This window comes from Sceloporus occidentalis, unplaced genomic scaffold (genome assembly GCF_023333645.1).
Source record: "Sceloporus occidentalis isolate IW3139 unplaced genomic scaffold, rSceOcc1.0.p SCAF_7, whole genome shotgun sequence".
In the NCBI taxonomy this organism is placed as follows: domain Eukaryota; kingdom Metazoa; phylum Chordata; class Lepidosauria; order Squamata; family Phrynosomatidae; genus Sceloporus; species Sceloporus occidentalis.
In genome coordinates, this window is record NW_028316987.1 from 68,743,287 (window position 1) to 68,760,888 (window position 17,602).

Here is a 17,602-nt window from a genome sequence, read left to right on the forward strand (position 1 = left end):
GGGTTTCAAATTATTGTATAGAATAAGGGGCCTGGGTGGTGCAGTGGTTAAATGCCAGTACTACAGCCACAAGGTTGCACATTCAATCCCATCGGGGCTCCAGGATCCCGTTCAACCTTCCATCCTTTTGTAGGTCGGCAAAATGAGTACCCAGCTTGTTGGGGGCAATTGGTTTACACATTGTAAACCACTTAGGGAGTGCTAGTTCAGTGATAAGTAGTATAGAAATGTTATTGCTATTCCTACTAATAGTCCTTGGAAGTTTAAGGACAAAATGAGCAGTGGGAGATGAATGTCAAAAGTGCCCTCAGACACTGGATATGTTCTAGGATACACTCTTAGTACAGAATAAGTAATGTCAAATGCAATATGTCTGGTCAACATCATGCTCAATCTGCACCTTAATGTTTACATAACTTCACACTAATTTTAGACGTCTGGAAAGCTCATGTCATGGATTCGTAGGATCCTACCCCACTGCAAAATTCTCTGAAACAGAGATAGTGTGAGTAGGTCAGCTGCCCATTCTACTCTCCTGTTTGAATAATCTGTCTATACTAACCTGTTTGAATAATGTCTAATGAAAGGCCTGAGGCAATAGGCCCTGGGAACGATGAAGACCTGCACGGTTTCATTCATTTTTGTAATGAAGTTGTTGCTGAGAAGATGCTGATGCCAGTAAAAGGGAAAAACCTGACTTCTCTGGGTGCTTATTTACTTCAGCTTCAGATTTATTCCCTCATTTCCCTCCCTGATAAATCTAGCCTAAATGAAGTCATAGACTGATGTAAACAAGTACTGGTGATGTATTCCTTTTGTTGGTTTAAAATTCAGCACTATATGTTGGATCCAACTATATTAGTTGGAATTGGGGCCTATTGAAATCATAGAGTCATAGATTGGAAGGGACCACAAGGGTCATCTGATCCAACCCTGCTATGGAGGACACACTGTCAAAAGCGTGTCAGTGACTCCACATTTGCAATGCAAACTTTCTTAAATGACTCCAGACAAGATGAATCAACATCTCATTCTCCAAGGCTCTTTTGTTAGTTATACTGTGATAAAGTAGACTTGTTTGTTAGTGATGCAGAAGATAAGAAAAGAACAAGTGAATGAAAATTGAAAGGGTAAGAACTGCTCAACCGTTGAATAGACTATAAAAAGGCGAAGGGTTCACTATTGCTGATGGTACCAAAACAGTGACTTGGATGTTCATCAGAAAAGCCTGCTAGTGTGCAGGGGATTGGATTAAATGATTTCCCAGGTTCCCTCCTCCACTCAGTACACTGATTTGCAAGGACCTAAGATTTCTTAAATAGGTTGACAGCTTTACTTGTTTTCCTCTCATGAGGAGTTTCTTCAGTTCTCTCAGTTTTCTCTTTTAGTATCTTTTCTCTCTCATCCAATGACCATTTGATTCCATCACCCCATTATGGGGAGAAAATCTTGCCAAGAAAGCCCTGTAATAGCTTGCCACTGGTCACCGTATGTCACAAAAGACTTGAAAGCGCACAACAACAAACACCTAAGTGAAAAGCCTCTCTCCTTTAAGTCCAGGGATAAAGGGGAAGAGGGGATGATGATGATGATGCCCCCTGGATCTGTGGCATCCCTTTTGCCCTCCAGTGGGACGTACTAAAACAAATGGCAGTACTTGCCCATAGAGAAAACATAGCTGTTCATAGAGAAAGCACACTTGTCCATAAAGAATCATTGAATACACACCCATAGAGAATCATTGGGGAATACCTGCAATTATTCTCCAGTGATTCTCTATGGGTAAATATTCATCAATGATTTTCTATTGGGAAATACTATGTTTTCTCTATGGGGCAAGTATTCTCCAGTCTGGTTTCTGCCATTTGTTTAAGCCCATCCAGGAGGGCAGTGGTCCCCAAACTGTGCCCTTTAAGAGAGATTTTGGACTTCATCTCCCAGAAGCCTCAGCCATGTTGGCCAATAGTCTGGGACTCTGGGAGCCGAAGTCCAAAATCCCTTAAAGAGCACAGTGATGGGGGGGGGGTACTGCCCTAGGGCTTATTGTGTTTATTGTTCTCTTGGTCTCCATGGTAACCAAAACACTCCGCAGTCCGCCTTTTTCTTGAGTTAGGCTTTCAATGTGAGGGAGCCCCAGGCGGACTACTTCCCCTCACTCTCCCTGAAGGGGGCCCTGGCTTCTTCTAGGCCGCTCCCTCCTCGGCTTACATTTCTTTGCCCCACTCCCCACTAGGCCCAGGCCAGCCGTTGCCCCGGGAACCGCAAGGCTCCAGGCGGAGGGGAGCCAAGAGGCCCGGCATGAATAGGAAGAAGCTGCAGAAGCTGGCTGAGTCCCTCTGCAAAACAGCCAAGCACTGTGAGCATTCCATGAGTCTCTATGGGCAAGTGTTCTCCAATGAGTCTCTACATGGGGCAAGGATTCAATGATTCTCTATGAGGATAGCATTCTCCAATGGTTCCCTATGGGCAAGTATTCCCCAGTGGTTCCCTATGGGCAAGTATTCCCCAGTGGTTCCCTATGGGCAAGTATTCCCCAGTGGTTCCCTATGGGCAAGTATTCCCCAGTGGTTCCCTATGGGCAAGTATTCCCCAGTGGTTCCCTATGGGCAAGTATTCCCCAGTGGTTCCCTATGGGCAAGTATTCCCCAGTGGTTCCCTATGGGCAAGTATTCCCCAGTGGTTCCCTATGGGCAAGTATTCCCCAGTGGTTCCCTATGGGCAAGTATTCCCCAGTGGTTCCCTATGGGCAAGTATTCCCCAGTGGTTCCCTATGGGCAAGTATTCCCCAGTGGTTCCCTATGGGCAAGTATTCCCCAGTGGTTCCCTATGGGCAAGTATTCCCCAGTGGTTCCCTATGGGCAAGTATTCCCCAGTGGTTCCCTATGGGCAAGTATTCCCCAGTGGTTCCCTATGGGCAAGTATTCCCCAGTGGTTCCCTATGGGCAAGTATTCCCCAGTGGTTCCCTATGGGCAAGTATTCCCCAAAGGTTCTCTATGGAGCAAGTATTCTCCAACGATCCTCTATGGCCAAGTCTGGTTTCCCTATTGGCAAGCACCACCTGTTTTAGTACATCCACTAAGGCAGTGGTCCCAAACTCTACCCTTTAAGAGATTTTGGACTTCAGCTCCCAGAAGCCTCTGCCATGTTGGCCTATAGTCTGGGATCCCTCTGCCTCAGGCGCTCCTTTCATGCCTTTTGTAGCAGTGTTGTCATGGTGGTGGTGTGCCTTCAGGTTGTTTCCGACATCACAGGGTTCTCTCTCGGCTCAGTGGAAGTTTGCCATGGCCTATTTATGGTATTTATACCCCGCCCTTCAGCCCTAAAGCCTCTCAGAGCGGCTTACGATTATTAGACAGTTAAACAATTGAACAATCCAAAATAGAAACATTTATAAGAGTTTTTCTTGAGCCTTTACTTGAGAATGTCCTGCATTTTTCTTGAATGTCCTCCATTGTGGGCTGCCTTGTCTTCGTATGCGACAAGGACATCTGGTCACCCTGGACAACAGTCAAGGAGCTCACTGTTCAAATTCAGACCCAAACATGAAGCTCAGTGGCTTGCGAAGGTGTGCTCACTGTGGGCTAAATCAGATTGGTGGCTCCAACTTTAGTGCTGCTGCCACACTGCAGTATTAATGCAGTTTTTTGTGGTGGTGGTTGTTGTTGTGTGCCTTCCAGTCATTTCCGGCTCACAGAGACTCTAAGGTGAAGCTATCATGAGGTTTTCTTGGCACAACTTCTTCAGAGGAGGTTTAACATTGCCATCCTCTGAGGCTGAGACAGTGTGACTTGCCCAAGGTCTCCCAGTAGGTTTCCACATGGCTAAGATGGGAACTGAACCATGGTCCCTAGAGTTGTAGTCCAGCACTCAAACCACATCAAATACAGTATTGTTCCTTAATGGGACAGGGTGACCAGATGTCCTCCTTTTCTAGGACACGTCCTATACATTAATTTTTTGTCCAGGACTCCAACCTTTAGTCCAAAACTCAAATACACCACACTGGATCTGTAATGCAGTTTGACACTGCTATAACTGTCATGGCTCCATTCTGTGGAATCCCAGGGTTTGTAATTTATTGTAGCGCCAGAGCTGACAGAGGCTAAATGGCTCACAAAACTACAAATCCCAGAATTCCATAGCATCCAGTCTTGCTAGTTAAAGTGGTATCAAACAGCATTTTTTCTGCAGTGCAACTGCAGCCCCAAATACTAACCAGGGCTGACCCTGCTTAGCTTCCAAGATCGTTCTGGATCTGGTGCCTTTAGGGTAGTCTTCTTAGGACTGACCTAAACATGACAAATCAATGCAATCCCATGGATATTTAATCCAGGCCTCCTTGCACCCATACTGGAAGGATAAAAGATGAATCAAGATGATGTAAAATGCCCTGAGTTCATTGGAGGAAGGGCAGGATTAGGAAAAGGGGGCTAAAGATGCAGTAATAAATACAAGGGGAATCTTATCTGCACCCGGCTCAAGGTTGTATTCGATTCAAAACAGTGTTAAAGACCAGGTTTTGACAGGAACGTTTTCATGAAACTATAACATTAAGGATTTACACTTTGTATTGAGACCTCTTTATATTTTTATAAATGTATTTATATTTTTATAAAATAAAAATGATTAAAACTACTTACAGCAGCTGAAGCAGCACAGAGCAATAAAACTAGAGGATTTTAAAAAGTGTAAAGGAGTTGATCGAATGAAAAGGCATCAGATTCAGCTCCCAGCAATTCTCCCTTGGGAAAACATTTCAAAGGCAAGCATTGGTAAATGTTATGAAAATTCATCATTTTTCTGTTGCATTTTAAGTGGCATAACTTCTTTTGTAGTCAATAGATACGAAGTGGAATGCCTCATAAACCTTTTCAACAACTTGGAAGTGGAGCCCAGCGACCGACATGCCGCTGTTGGTTTAGATCGTAATTCATTTCGAAATATCCTTCACGATACATTTGGAATGACAGATGATATGATAATGGACAGAGGTGGGACTAAATACATTCTTGCAAATCTGTATGCATTTAGAATGTCAGTTAAAAGTAATCTTACATAAAACTTCTGAAAAAATTCCTATTCCATGCCTTTTAGGTGATTCATGACGTTGGTAGGTCACTTAATTGTTTTAGTGTTACATGCAACTGATGCATGGAAAATAGGTTTACAGGATAGTTATGATTTTAGCAAGTATCATAATCATAGTTTTTTGTGGGTTTTACAGGCTATGAGGCCGTATTCTAGAAGAGTTTTTTCCTGATGTTTCACCGGCAGCTCTGGCTCGCATCTTGAGAGAAATTCTCTGAGAATGCCAGACACAGCTGCTGGCGAAACGTCAGGAAAAAACTCTTCTAAACACGGCCTCATAGCCCAAGAAACCCACAAAAAACTATGGGTGCCAATGGTAAAAGCCTTCGACTTCCTTTCGTAATCAAGACTAATCAGCAATTATGAATACAAAAGAGTTACAGATGAGTAAAACTAAGTAACTGTTTCGTGTTCACAGTTGCTTTTTAGGCACGATTATCAGACTATTGCCAAAATCCTAAATGCCACCCACCCCACTTTATCGTACAGCAGCTGCAATCTTCACTTGGAGATGGATGGATGAATGAATGACATTCCCATCTGGTGAGGTGGGGGAATTGGACCAGGAGAGGTTACTTAGAGTAACACAATGGCCTTAACAGCTATGTAGTTAAATATATTTCATAGCTGATAGGGCCATTGTGTTAGTCTGTTCATGTCTACTTAGAAGTAAGTCCTGAGAATTCAGTCGGTCTTATTCCACATAATATTCACACAAAATTGAATTAGTATAAAATGGAGAAGTCATTCATATTAGACATGTTTATGTAATCTTGCTTTGAATTAGTCTCTGCTGTACACGGCAGTGTGCACCACGACAAGCATATTTCTATTGCTATAGAGATGAGTAACTGCTAAAATGCAAATAGTGCAACTGTTAAAATTGTCACAAGAAGCTGTGGTTAGAGAATTCCATAAACATGTTTTCACAACTTCCACTTGGTGGCAAATAATTATTTCCAGGGGCGTGGCATTTAGACAACACACACTCCCAAACTATGTTGGAGTCGCCCTGGGGCTGCAGTGGCCCAAAAAGGAGCTGATGTTTTTCGTTTCTTTCTGCAGACCATTTGGGACTGTGGCAGCAGTGTGCGGACGCTGCAACGCCGGAGCAATTGGGCCGGGAGTGGCTTCAGGACACTCCTGCCTGCCTGTCCGTTTCGCCTGTTTCTGAAAACATTTCTGGTCTCAAGGGTGTTCAGAAGTATTTTAAAACACAAAGATAGTCATGCTAGCTACAGTATCTCTATGGAGGAGATTAGGAAAACAATTGAGCAATACCTTTATTACAAGGGTGGGCCACTGGGCATAGGGGCTTGGAAGTCCACACTGCCCCCATGGGGCCTCAGGGGGCCACACCCCTTCCCGGTGGTTAAAAATACTTTTAACCCCCCCTTTTTTTTAGCTTTTAAAAAATCCGCATATCCCTGCCCACACTCTAGAGCAGTGATGGCGAACCTATGGCATGTGTGCCAGAGGTGGCACTCAGAGCCCTCTCTGTGGGCATATGTCCTGTCGCCCCAGCACAGAGTTTGTTACTAGAAAGCCAGAGGGACATGGCACTTTGCAATAAATAAGTGGGTTTTGGATTGCAGTTTGGGAACTCAGCCTCTAAAAGGTTTGCCATCACTGCTCTAGAGGGCCTAGGGACATTTTTGCAGTACTTTTGGCTCCTTCAGGTGTTTTAAGAGATCTGTTAAACTAGAAAATAAACAGGAAACCTATTTTTCAGGGATGCAAAACAGCACATGCAGCCCCCAAGGGTTGTACTTATTCACCCCTGCTTTATCATGGCCAGCTAAAGTGCCACAAAAAGTGTGCAAAACTTTACTGTTAACCAGAATTCTTCAACAAATTAGGTGGTACAGTGTGGAAGGTTACTCACTAGTAGGTTTAACAGGTATCAAATTAGACATAGCAGTGAATTCTAGGACAAAGGAATAGCGACTTCTTCCCATTTTTGAAAACTTTTAAGGTTGGCTGTGCAGTGTGTCTTTGATGACACTATTACATTGCTGATTCTTATTATGTGCCTTCACATAATATATGGCAACCCTAAGGCGAACCTATTGCAGGAGCTTCTTGGCAAGATTTGTGCAGATTAAATAAGATTTAATTGCCAATCCAGCTAGTTTCTGATCTTGCAATGGGGATGGGGCACTGTCTTTGTCTTTTGTTTCAGGCAACAAAATGTCTTTTAGCTGGCTATGGCTAACAACATCCTCAGTGAACTCAGTAAGTTTTAATTTTGATTAGCTATGTGTAGAATTTACCTGTAATTGAGTGATTATTTTGGCACAAATATTAATAATGAATACTTTCTTTTCCATTTAGTGTTCCGTGCTTTTGACAAAGACAATGACAGCTGTGTCAGTGTAACAGAATGGGTAGAAGGCTTATCAATATTTCTTCGAGGATCTCTGGAAGAAAAGATAAAATGTAAAGTTTCTGTGGCAGTAGCAGATTTCTATGCTAGTCATAAATTAAGTTAGTTTGAATGACAAATTTTTAAAGTATGCAAATAAGTGGCTTTTAATAATAAATTAAGAAGTCAAATTTTTAGTGGAAGCTTTACAGCAAATGTAAAAAAAATGTAAATGTCTAAATGAATGAAAAGGCAGGTTTTTACTGTGGAAGCAAATGTCCACTTTAGGGGGAAAATGCAGCTAACCTGATTAAATCAAATATATAAAACTATGTGTAAGAGAAACTACAGTACAAGGAAATCTTTTAAAATGTGTTTGAGTAAAGGAGATCTTTGCATTATTTCCTTTAAACATAATTTAATGTCTAAGTTTTCTTCAGATTACCTGATAACTAACTACTTTATATTAACCATCTTCTCTAAAGATTGCTTTGAGGTCTATGACCTGAACAGTGATGGATATATATCACGGGAGGAAATGTTTCATATGTTGAAGAACAGCCTGCTCAAACAGCCATCAGAAGAAGATCCTGATGAAGGAATTAAAGATTTAGTAGAAATAACACTGAAAAAAATGGTATGTACCATCACTTCAAAAAATTTCTTTTCAGATAGATAAAGTTGAGCCTAGACTTCATACCTACCAAGTTCACATTGATACAGGGATCTACTGTAAAGCAATTTAAGTCCCATTAATTCATTGGACCTACTCAGCAATCAATACTTACTGTAATTGTATTTAGCTCAAAGGGAATCAAGTTAAAGAGCAGCAAAAACACTTTAATTGTGCCTGGCCCTTATTTCTACCGAGAGCCCACTCCTCCACTTTTCCAAGAACCATTGCTATGGCCAGACTGAGAAGCAGAGTATATCTCCTATCATGCCTAGAGCCAAACTTCTGGTGAGAGCCTCTCTTGTCAGCTGCCAATTGCTACTGCTCCTATGGCTATAAAAGGAGCAGCCAAGCGTACTTCATTTGTGCTTGGGCTGCAGTAGCTACTGAGAGAGCCCTTATCTTCAGGTTTCAACTGCTCTGACTGCAGGGGGATAACAGACAAGTATACTTCTATCATGCTGAAATATAGCTGCTGCTGAACTTAAGCCCTCCCTTATGTTTCCAGTCTTATTTAGAGGGTAAAGGCAAGCACTGTCAAATTATTTGGAGGCTGCTCCGAGAGCCTTTTTGGCTAAAAGACGGGTTATAAATGCCTTAAAATAAAGTTAGACATGATTAAATTTTAATGATTTGTACACAGAACCTAGGGCCATTTCATTCTGTGCAGTTACAGCACTTTGATCTCACTTTAACTGTCATGGCTGCATCCTGTGGGATCGTGGGGCTTGTTGTTTGGTGAGGTACTAGAGCTCTCTGGATGAAAATTCTGAATCCCCCTTCCTAAACAGCAAATCCCAGGATTCCATAGGATGGAAACACAGCAGTTTAAGTGGAATCAAAGAGCTATAATTCTGTAGCACGAAAGGACCCTAAATACATCTCAAAGTAAATGTATTCATCCTTAGTATTAAAAGAAAATACCTGCAAGCAGCACAAATACAGTGGAGCCTTGCCTTACGCGGAGGATCCATTCCAGACCCCCCCCCCAACAAGGCAAATTCCACGTAAGCTCAAGCCCCATTCAATAGAATGAAGCTTGTGCTCATGGCCGCACGCACCATTCATTTAATGGTGACACGACTTCCATGTAAACAGGAAGCCGCTATGGTGTGCCCATGTATGGAGCGGGCACACTGAACAATAATTTCAAAAATAATTTAAGAGGTAATCTGAGAGTTTAATTTTGTCCCTTAGCCTAACTGGCAGTAGATTAAAGCAGCTGCAACAACGGTATCAACATTTTTTAAAAGTATCAATAAAGCAATAGATCTTTTACAACAGCCAGATAAAAAAACTCAGTTCTACTAGCGTGGTCTATTGGGTCAGTAAGGCTTGCTTCCACTTGTGTGTCTGTACAATAAGACTAAATGGAGCAATGCCTATTCTTCTTTTGTAGGACTACGACCATGATGGCAAGCTTTCTTATGTGGATTTTGAAAAGGCTGTAAGAGATGAGAATCTTCTTTTAGAAGCATTTGGACCATGTTTACCTGATATGAAGGTATTTATATACTCTACACTGCACAGAGAAAATGGCTGCACATAATAAATAGATCTATTCATTTATAGCATTTTCAAATGGTACAGTAAATTCATTGTAAGAAGCACACAAGACCTTGTAAGAGGATGTGATTTCATGGGGACATTTAAGAACAAATGGCCTCACTGAATGTAAAAATGTGTAACTATTCAAACACTTTAGATTTGTTCTTTAAACTTCAGGCAGCCACAGTCTTGTGCTGATGAAGCAAGTGAGTTGGAAACAAGTATTAGAACAAGCAACTCCAGCCAGTATCAGCTGCCTTCATTTACAGAGCTTCTTGCTCACTGAACTGCCATTCTCAAATTGCAGCAGGACACAGTAGTGGACTATGAGGCGGCCTGAAATGGGGACTGGCGAACCTAATATCCTAGGGATTGTCTACACAAGTGAAAAACAACATATTTGCCTTGAAGCCAGTACTGGCAGTCTTCATGACATACAGCTACTTCTGGGGAAATACCATATTTTTTGTGCCTTGTCCCAGCTTTGCACTGAACAGGGAAAGTCCGGTGTTTCTCAGAAACCCCAGGATCTTGTGCTTGTTATCTGTGTTGACAGCTGCCTGGTTCGGGCCTGAAGCACTCGTTCACACACTAACCAGTGCAAGGAAAAGAGATGGCCTGTTTTCAGAGCTGCTGCCTCCTTGTGGGCAGGAGCTCCATGTAAAGCCTACCCAGCATGCCACCATTTCTGCTGAAGTCAGATCAAGTCATCTGTGCCATCAAAGTTGGGGGAGTAGAGCAGCCCCTTCACTGATCATATGATGGGGCACTTCATTCTGACTTCAGCAAAAGTGATAGCATTCCAGACAGCGTCTCACAGGGGGGAGTTACTTGGGTGACAAAACTGCAGTGGCAACAAAGGCAGCACCAAGGAGGGATGGGCCAGCGAGGCTTATGTAATGTTGGCCTGGCTGGCCTGTGTACATGCACCAAATTCTGGCCCAATGCATTTGGTCACCATTGTGGTCTATCTGGGGCATAATGCTCCAGATTAAATGGCCAGTGTAGACATTCTTCCACTGGACATACTCAGCCCCTTAGTCACCATTGTTTTAATATGAGCCATAATAGATTGCATATAAAAGTTAAGACTTTACTGTTCAGTTAAAAGTGTGCATTTTTTAGGCTTCTGAGTTGCTCAATGTATTAGTCAGAATGCACTTTTTAAAACTATACCATGGTGGGGAAGTGTAGTAGGTCAGTCCAAGGCCTAATTTTCTGCCCTTAGCAGGTGCCCAGATTAAAAAAAAACTGATTCTTTTTAAAAGATTAAAAAAATATTTTTAAAATTATTAAAAAGCTGAATGGCAGGGGGAACAATTCACTCACCAGGAGTGGTCAGAAGTACATCTCTAATTTTTAAAAAATGCAAAAGGTTTTGATGTTGTAGATAGGGCAGGGGGCTATTTTAAAAAGTGAACTGTTGGTCTTGGAAATTTCCAGGGAAGGCAGTTGTCCAGAAAAGGGTGTTCTGGGAAGTGTTACGGGTTGCAAAAACAGCATGCATGCACACACACATATATAATTCTAACACTTTCTTTTTCAGTGCAGGATGGCGTTTGAAGCACAAGCATTCCAAAATACTGCTGAGTTATAGGTCTGCAAATGAAAGATACTATCTGAATTAGTGTGAAAAAAACTATACATCTTTTTAAAGTAAAAAAAGGCAAGTCAGAAATTTGCTTTCATCTTTTGAACATCCAGAATGCATTGATTTCAATATACGTCTCACTAGAGAGAATTCAGAAATTAATGGAAAATATTTTATATCTATCACTGAGTATGTTTCCAAGAAATAAAAAAAAAATAATGGGACTGTATACATTTAGTTATTGAATTACAGTATAATTGATAATTTATTAAACATGTACAAAAATATATCAATATTTTCAGATCAAGACATACTACACTGTTTTGTAAGGAGCAAACACTTATCTGTTTTAAGTTAAATACACAGAATATACAACACATATTCATATTCGTCTTCTTTGCTTCATAGCCGGATTTGTTTGACTATTTACGGGTATCCCTTCAGATAGTTTTGGAGTCTGAACAGGAACCGTAACCTAGTTTGGGAAAAAAGAACTAAGCTTAGTGTGCTGAACGTATTCATTCTATAACTGTTCTAGACAACTGAACTCAATGTATAGTAAGGAGTCTGGGGGTTGAACTAGATGGTCCTTCAGGTCCCTTCCAAATCTATGATCCTATATAGATAAATACCTGGCTGATTCAGTATTGTCTCTAAGAGAGGGGGCCCTGGCAAGCACCAAAACAGCCTTTTCCCACCCTCTCTTTCCCACCACTTTCCTACCCTCCTTTTATAAGTGCTTTCACATTTGACTTATTGCTGTATGGAATGAGAACAGGTATAGCCACTGCAGCATTCAGTTCACCTTTCTGCTCTTATTTCCACAAATATGCCTTCTGATACAATAAGCATTAACAGCTTTCATATGGTAGCACTGGGCAAGAAGGAACACAGATGAAGTCATGGGACATGAAAAGCAATGTGTAGTGAGTGGCTGCTTTCTCGGAAATGGATTCGACTCAAGTGTTACAAGCTATCACTTATTAATTTAGAGGAAATGACTATGTATTAATGCATTTCTAGTGGTCCTTGTCTTTGGTCTTAACATTTCTCTCACATTCTAACTTATTATAGCTTTCATTTAACTGTCAGTCCTCAGAAGATGATGGTACTAATAGCTGCTTTATTAGATACCATTTTATACCTGAGAGTAGGTTCCCGAATACATGACATGACATGCACAGCATGAATTACATGTGGAGAACAACCATATTTAATAATATAGTGTTGCACCATACATGTCAAGCAATAGTTTTCTAGTCATCATACAGGTTTATTAGAAGGCGGGAACATAAAAAGGCACTCTGGGCATGAGTCACTGAAACAATATCTGCACATATTTCATACCATGGAATTTTAACTTCCATGCAAATGACTTACTGTATGAAACAGCCTTAAAACTGAAATCTATTTACTTGGGATTGTTTGCAAGTAAATGTGTATTATTGAGATGTAAATATTCTAGCATATATACAATTTTATCTGCAACCTGAGTAGACCAACCAAAGCAATTAAAAGAACATAAATGCTCATGTACCAAGAGTTCCAGGACATTAGTATCTACATAGGAGGAGTTTATCCCCTTCAATTTCTATCTAATTTTTCAACTACATACACATTTTGAAAATGATGAATTAGTTTATAACATACCTCCTTTAGTCTATTTCGAATTAAGTTTGCTGAGGTGTTCAGTGAATCATCTTCCAAGTCTATTTTAGGTGTTTCTGGTAACCTTGGGCCAATAATTATTTCTTCACTATCAGTGATTCTTCCAAGAAGGGCAAGTTTGTTATCTTCATCTCGTCTCCTCTTTCGCTCTTGCAGCTGAGTAGTTCGGGGCATGAATCTGCCAAGTCCATTATCACAAGGTGGCTTTCTTTGCATGTTGGAGCAGGCTGATATGTTATGTATTTGTTCCTGCAGACCTTGAGTCATTGTTGAGCTCTGGGTGAAGTACTCCATTGTTTCAGCACAGACAGGAACATGCTGAGGTCCTACTAATGCACTATTACAGTGTTCTCTTGAAGGAGCTGCTACACTATGAACTGGCAGTTCATAGCATGATGATTGACAAGGATCATGAGCATATGCATGTGGATTCTGGTTACTAGTGGATGCTTCAGAAGTATAAGCTCCAGATATGTCTAGGCGAGGACTCTTTTGAAAACTTGCATTAGAAGCCTGTTTTTTAACCAGCAATTGCTCTAAAACATAAAATAGCAAAAACTAACGTTTAGACTACCAACATGCTTTTATGCATACAAGTGCATTACAGTGGAATAAGCTGTTATTTTTATTCCCAAATAGAACAGACTGATTGAATCAAGTGAAACTTGGTAGCTGCATACTTTGTATGCTCCACTGATTCAATGGATCTACTTGGGACAGAGTTGGATTTAAGCCAGTATTTTCCACTTGATATATTAAAAGAAATGAATGCATAGCAATACATTTAGAAGAGAAATCAAGATCAAGTTTCAGTATGAAGCAATTCATTAATTTGTAAACCTGTAACTACTGTACATTATGTGTAAGAAAGTCCATTTCCATAACTCTTGCTGCATTTTTCCTTGTTATTATCATATTAGGCTGCCAAACTAATTACAGTGCCCACCCACAGGATTTTGGTTCCAAGCCTCCCTGCAGAGGGCAAAAAACAATGGTTGAACCTCATATTATTCAATGGCAGCAATGTGCGCATGGATGTGTCAGCAAACCCACACCACCAGTGAATAATATGGGGCATAGCAATCTACAGGCAATCAAATCTCAAGATCCCCAGCCAGCTGATATGAAGGGTCCACTGTGTAACATTGAAAAACAGTTTTAAAAATATTAAACAGCACTGAAGGACCCTGAAGAAAAACTGACAATCCCAGAGGTTTCTGGGGAAGGCAATTAACTCCTTTGCAGGGCTAAACAAAAAGGGTCCAGAGATACTAAAAAAAAGATACTTCAAACTATATTGTCTTGCAAGGTTTTCTGACACTTTCCCCCCTCCTATGAAAACCAAGTAGTTTATTGCACTAGTTAGATGTTGAAGAATAAATACAGCAAAGACTCACAATAAAACTTTCAAAAAGTGTATAGCCACAAACCTTTGTTACTAGTTGCCTTTGCTATATATTTCCTTCTGTCTTGTAATTTCTCTCTAGTTTCCTGTATACTCTCAAATTCTGGAGCATAACACACATGCAGCAAACTGCCAAAGAAACTTCGTTCATCCAGCTTTCTTTTAGCTACCCTATGAAAGAGAAAATTAGAGTAAAAAATTACAGCACTGATTCTTTTTGTTGATAACTAACATTTAACATCTTTAACAACACGACAGAAACCGGTGTGCTAGTTTCATGCAAGTACTACAGTGGTTAATAAGACAAATTGAACAACTAAGGGTTGTATGGAGAAATGAATACAAGCTATCACCCCCAAATTAGGAATACCTTGCACTCTGTATTTTTTGGAACTTGATCAGGTAAACTTCTGTAAATTCTTCTGCTGGATAGTCATCTAATGGATTATATTCTTCAATGGTGCCATACAAAGCAAATTGCTCAACCAATTCTTTCATAACACCCAAGGCTGGGACACCTTGTATTAAGAGATACCGAGATTCTAAGTTCACAGTATATACCTGGAAAACACAACCATATTAATATTCATTTTGTAATAAAGACATCAGTCTCAAAGACTTGCTTAACGGAACCTTGTTTAAAATTTAAGTGTAAAATCCTATGTTTGATGTAGTTGTTTGCAGGAACAGCGTAGGTAATGTGAAGCAATCCATAAAGTGTTTTTAGTATTACAGAGTAGAAACAGAAATCGATTGTTTAAATAGTAAAGCACTGACTAGGAAAACTAGTTTGGAACATGCGACACCGAAGCTGACTCAAACACAACTTGTAAAATGAAAGCACAATAACATACCCAACAACACAGGCATCAGATCTTTGTATTAACCTACTCAGCTATAGTAAATCTCTTATAGAGAAAAGCAGTTTTGTGAGATATTTAGCCTTCTCTGACAGAGTTCTGTCAGAGAAGGTCTGACAAACTACAGTTCCCAGAAATCCACAGCATTCAGTCCTAGTGTCAAAGTGGATTATTTCTGCAGGGCAGATGAAGCCAGAAATGACTTGAAGGCACACAGTGACAACAACAACAGTAAACTGATTGCTTAAAAAATTAAAAAATAATCAACCAGTACAATATTTTTGCTTTAGAGCCAAACAGCAAACTACTAAAATAATTATCCTTCCAAGACAACAACTTAGCTAGACACCAGAATTGAGACAGACAGGTGAAACTTCAGCGCCGAATGCCGAAATTAGGGCTACTGTGCAAAATAGCTAACTGCCATGATTCACGCCTTTAAAAATTAGGAAAATGAATTAAATTTAAAAAAAATCAATTTCCAACTCAGCCATTAAACTCACTTTGGTTGACTCTCTCAGGCTCAGGAGAAAGCAATGGCAAACCTATTCTGAATAAACCCTGCCAGGAAAATCCTGTGACAGGTTTTCCTTAGGTCGCCACACAACAATAACAACAACCTCCAACAATCTCAGAAAACTATGTGCTGAGTCTTTGTGTGAAGAACAGAATGCATTCAGCCTTTCATTCTTTACTGTAAGGCTTCTTTTAGACATCCATTTGGCTCCTCAAGAAAACAACTCACTGGACCAGGAAGTCTTTTGGTCTGGCCCAATGCTGGGTAATGCTAAAGGAGCCTAAAGAGTACGTCTGTGAGAGACTGTTCTGTGCCTTCAAGTTGTTTCAGATGTATGGACACTAAGGTGACCCTATCATGGGGTTTTCTTGAAAAGATGTGTCCAGATGAGTTTGCCATTGCTTTTCCAAAGCTAAGAGAGTGAGGCTTGTCAAAGGTCGCCCAGTGGGTTTCAAGGCCAAGCTGGGAACTGAACCCTGGTCCCTAGAGTCAGAGTACAAGGCTTGAAGCACTACACCAAACGCAGTACTATTCCTTAACGGCACAGGGAGAGCAGACGTCCTCCTTTTCCAGGACACACCCTACATTTCAGTCTTCTTCCCAGGAGGAATTTAAAAATGTCCTCCATTATGAGCATGATTAAGAAGCATGAATTTATATTTATATTAGTGGGGCTTTTCTGCTTTTATTTGGCCATGCTGTACCTTTCTCTTGAATGCCCCACATTGAGCAGGGACTTGTTCTCCTTTCCTGTTAGGACCTTGGGTCACTCTGTTAATGGTATCACTTTCAGAGTTTTGGCGCCATATTCATCTGGTTCCTATGCCATATATATATATATATATATATATATATGGAATATATTGAGCATATCTCTCTATGTATAGTATATATTACGCTATACATGATCTAGTGTATACAGTATACTATTTATAATACAGCATATATAAATATATAGATAGCATATATACTTTTCAAGTCTGGCTAGATATTATATATACACACACACACAAATACTACATATATATATTGTACATATATCTCCAGACTTGACCCAGGTAGAAGAGGATGAAGCGTTTGGTCTCCTGAGTCACACAGCTGCCAAATTCCTCCCCACACGAGACTCTGCCAAACAGGGCCGTACTTCTTGTCTTTCCCGACTGATGGAGGCCCGAAGGCGAGCCTGTTCTGGGTTTTCCTTGGCAAGGTTTGTCCAGAGGAGGTCTGTGCTGCCTTCCCTCTGAGGCCCAAGGTCTCCCGGGGGCTTCCATGGCCCAGCTGGGTTTGGACCCTTGGTTCCCCAGAGGCCCAGCCCAGCCCTCGAACTGCTGTTTCTTTCGGGGTTCGCATGACAGAGCTCTCTCTGAAGGGGCCATTCCTAAGTGAAGTCCCTCAGGCCAAGGCCAAGGCCAAGGCCAGGGCCAGCCTCACCTTCACTGCGCGGGGCCTCCGACCCTCGCGATACTTGGCGCGGGAGGCACACACGGCCCTCTGCGCGTGGTGCTGGCAGGCGCCCCCGACGCCTCCGCCACTGCTGCCCCCGACGGACGCCGCCATTTTCCCTTCGCGCGCCCCGACCGTCACCTGTCCTTCCTCCCTCACTCCGCCAATCATTGCGAGCCAATCCACTCCCCCGCTTCCATTGGTCCATTCTTTCACCAATCATTGCGAGCCAATCCATTCCGCCGCTTCCATTGGTCTCTCACTCCGCCAATCATAGCGAGCCAATCCATTCCGCCGCTTCCATTGGTCTCTCACTCCGCCAATCATAACGAGCCAATCGATTCCGCCGCTTCCATTGGTCTCTCACTCCGCCAATCATAGCGAGCCAATCCATTCCCACGCTTCCATTGGTCCCTCCCCTGGGGCAGAGCCAAGCGAACGAA

At 41.5% G+C, this 17,602-nt stretch overlaps 2 protein-coding genes across 4 annotated transcripts; one reads left to right on the forward strand and one right to left on the reverse strand.

The window, feature by feature from the left end:
• Nucleotides 1-2,084: 2,084 nt before the first annotated feature.
• Nucleotides 2,085-11,600, forward strand: CLXN (calaxin). Of its 2 annotated transcripts, none has more exons than XM_089533224.1 (6): nucleotides 2,085-2,356; nucleotides 4,837-4,992; nucleotides 7,424-7,528; nucleotides 7,940-8,091; nucleotides 9,527-9,631; nucleotides 11,227-11,600. In XM_089533224.1, the coding sequence occupies exons 1-6, from the start codon at nucleotides 2,299-2,301 to the stop codon at nucleotides 11,236-11,238; spliced, it is 588 nt and encodes a 195-aa protein (XP_089389350.1). In that variant the 5' UTR covers nucleotides 2,085-2,298; the 3' UTR covers nucleotides 11,239-11,600. The 2 variants fall into 2 exon arrangements, with proteins under 2 accessions (XP_089389350.1, XP_089389349.1); XM_089533223.1 differs by having other exon boundaries at nucleotides 11,222-11,507.
• Nucleotides 11,513-17,595, reverse strand: RBM48 (RNA binding motif protein 48). Of its 2 annotated transcripts, none has more exons than XM_089533222.1 (5): nucleotides 17,148-17,595; nucleotides 14,710-14,900; nucleotides 14,365-14,510; nucleotides 12,917-13,470; nucleotides 11,513-11,741 (listed from the first exon to the last, which is right to left on the reverse strand). In XM_089533222.1, exons 1-5 carry the CDS (start codon nucleotides 17,328-17,330, stop codon nucleotides 11,649-11,651), a joined length of 1,167 nt encoding a protein of 388 aa, XP_089389348.1. In that variant the 5' UTR covers nucleotides 17,331-17,595; the 3' UTR covers nucleotides 11,513-11,648. The 2 variants fall into 2 exon arrangements, with proteins under 2 accessions (XP_089389348.1, XP_089389347.1); XM_089533221.1 differs by lacking the exon at nucleotides 17,148-17,595 and adding an exon at nucleotides 16,752-17,134.
• Nucleotides 17,596-17,602: the final 7 nt, after the last annotated feature.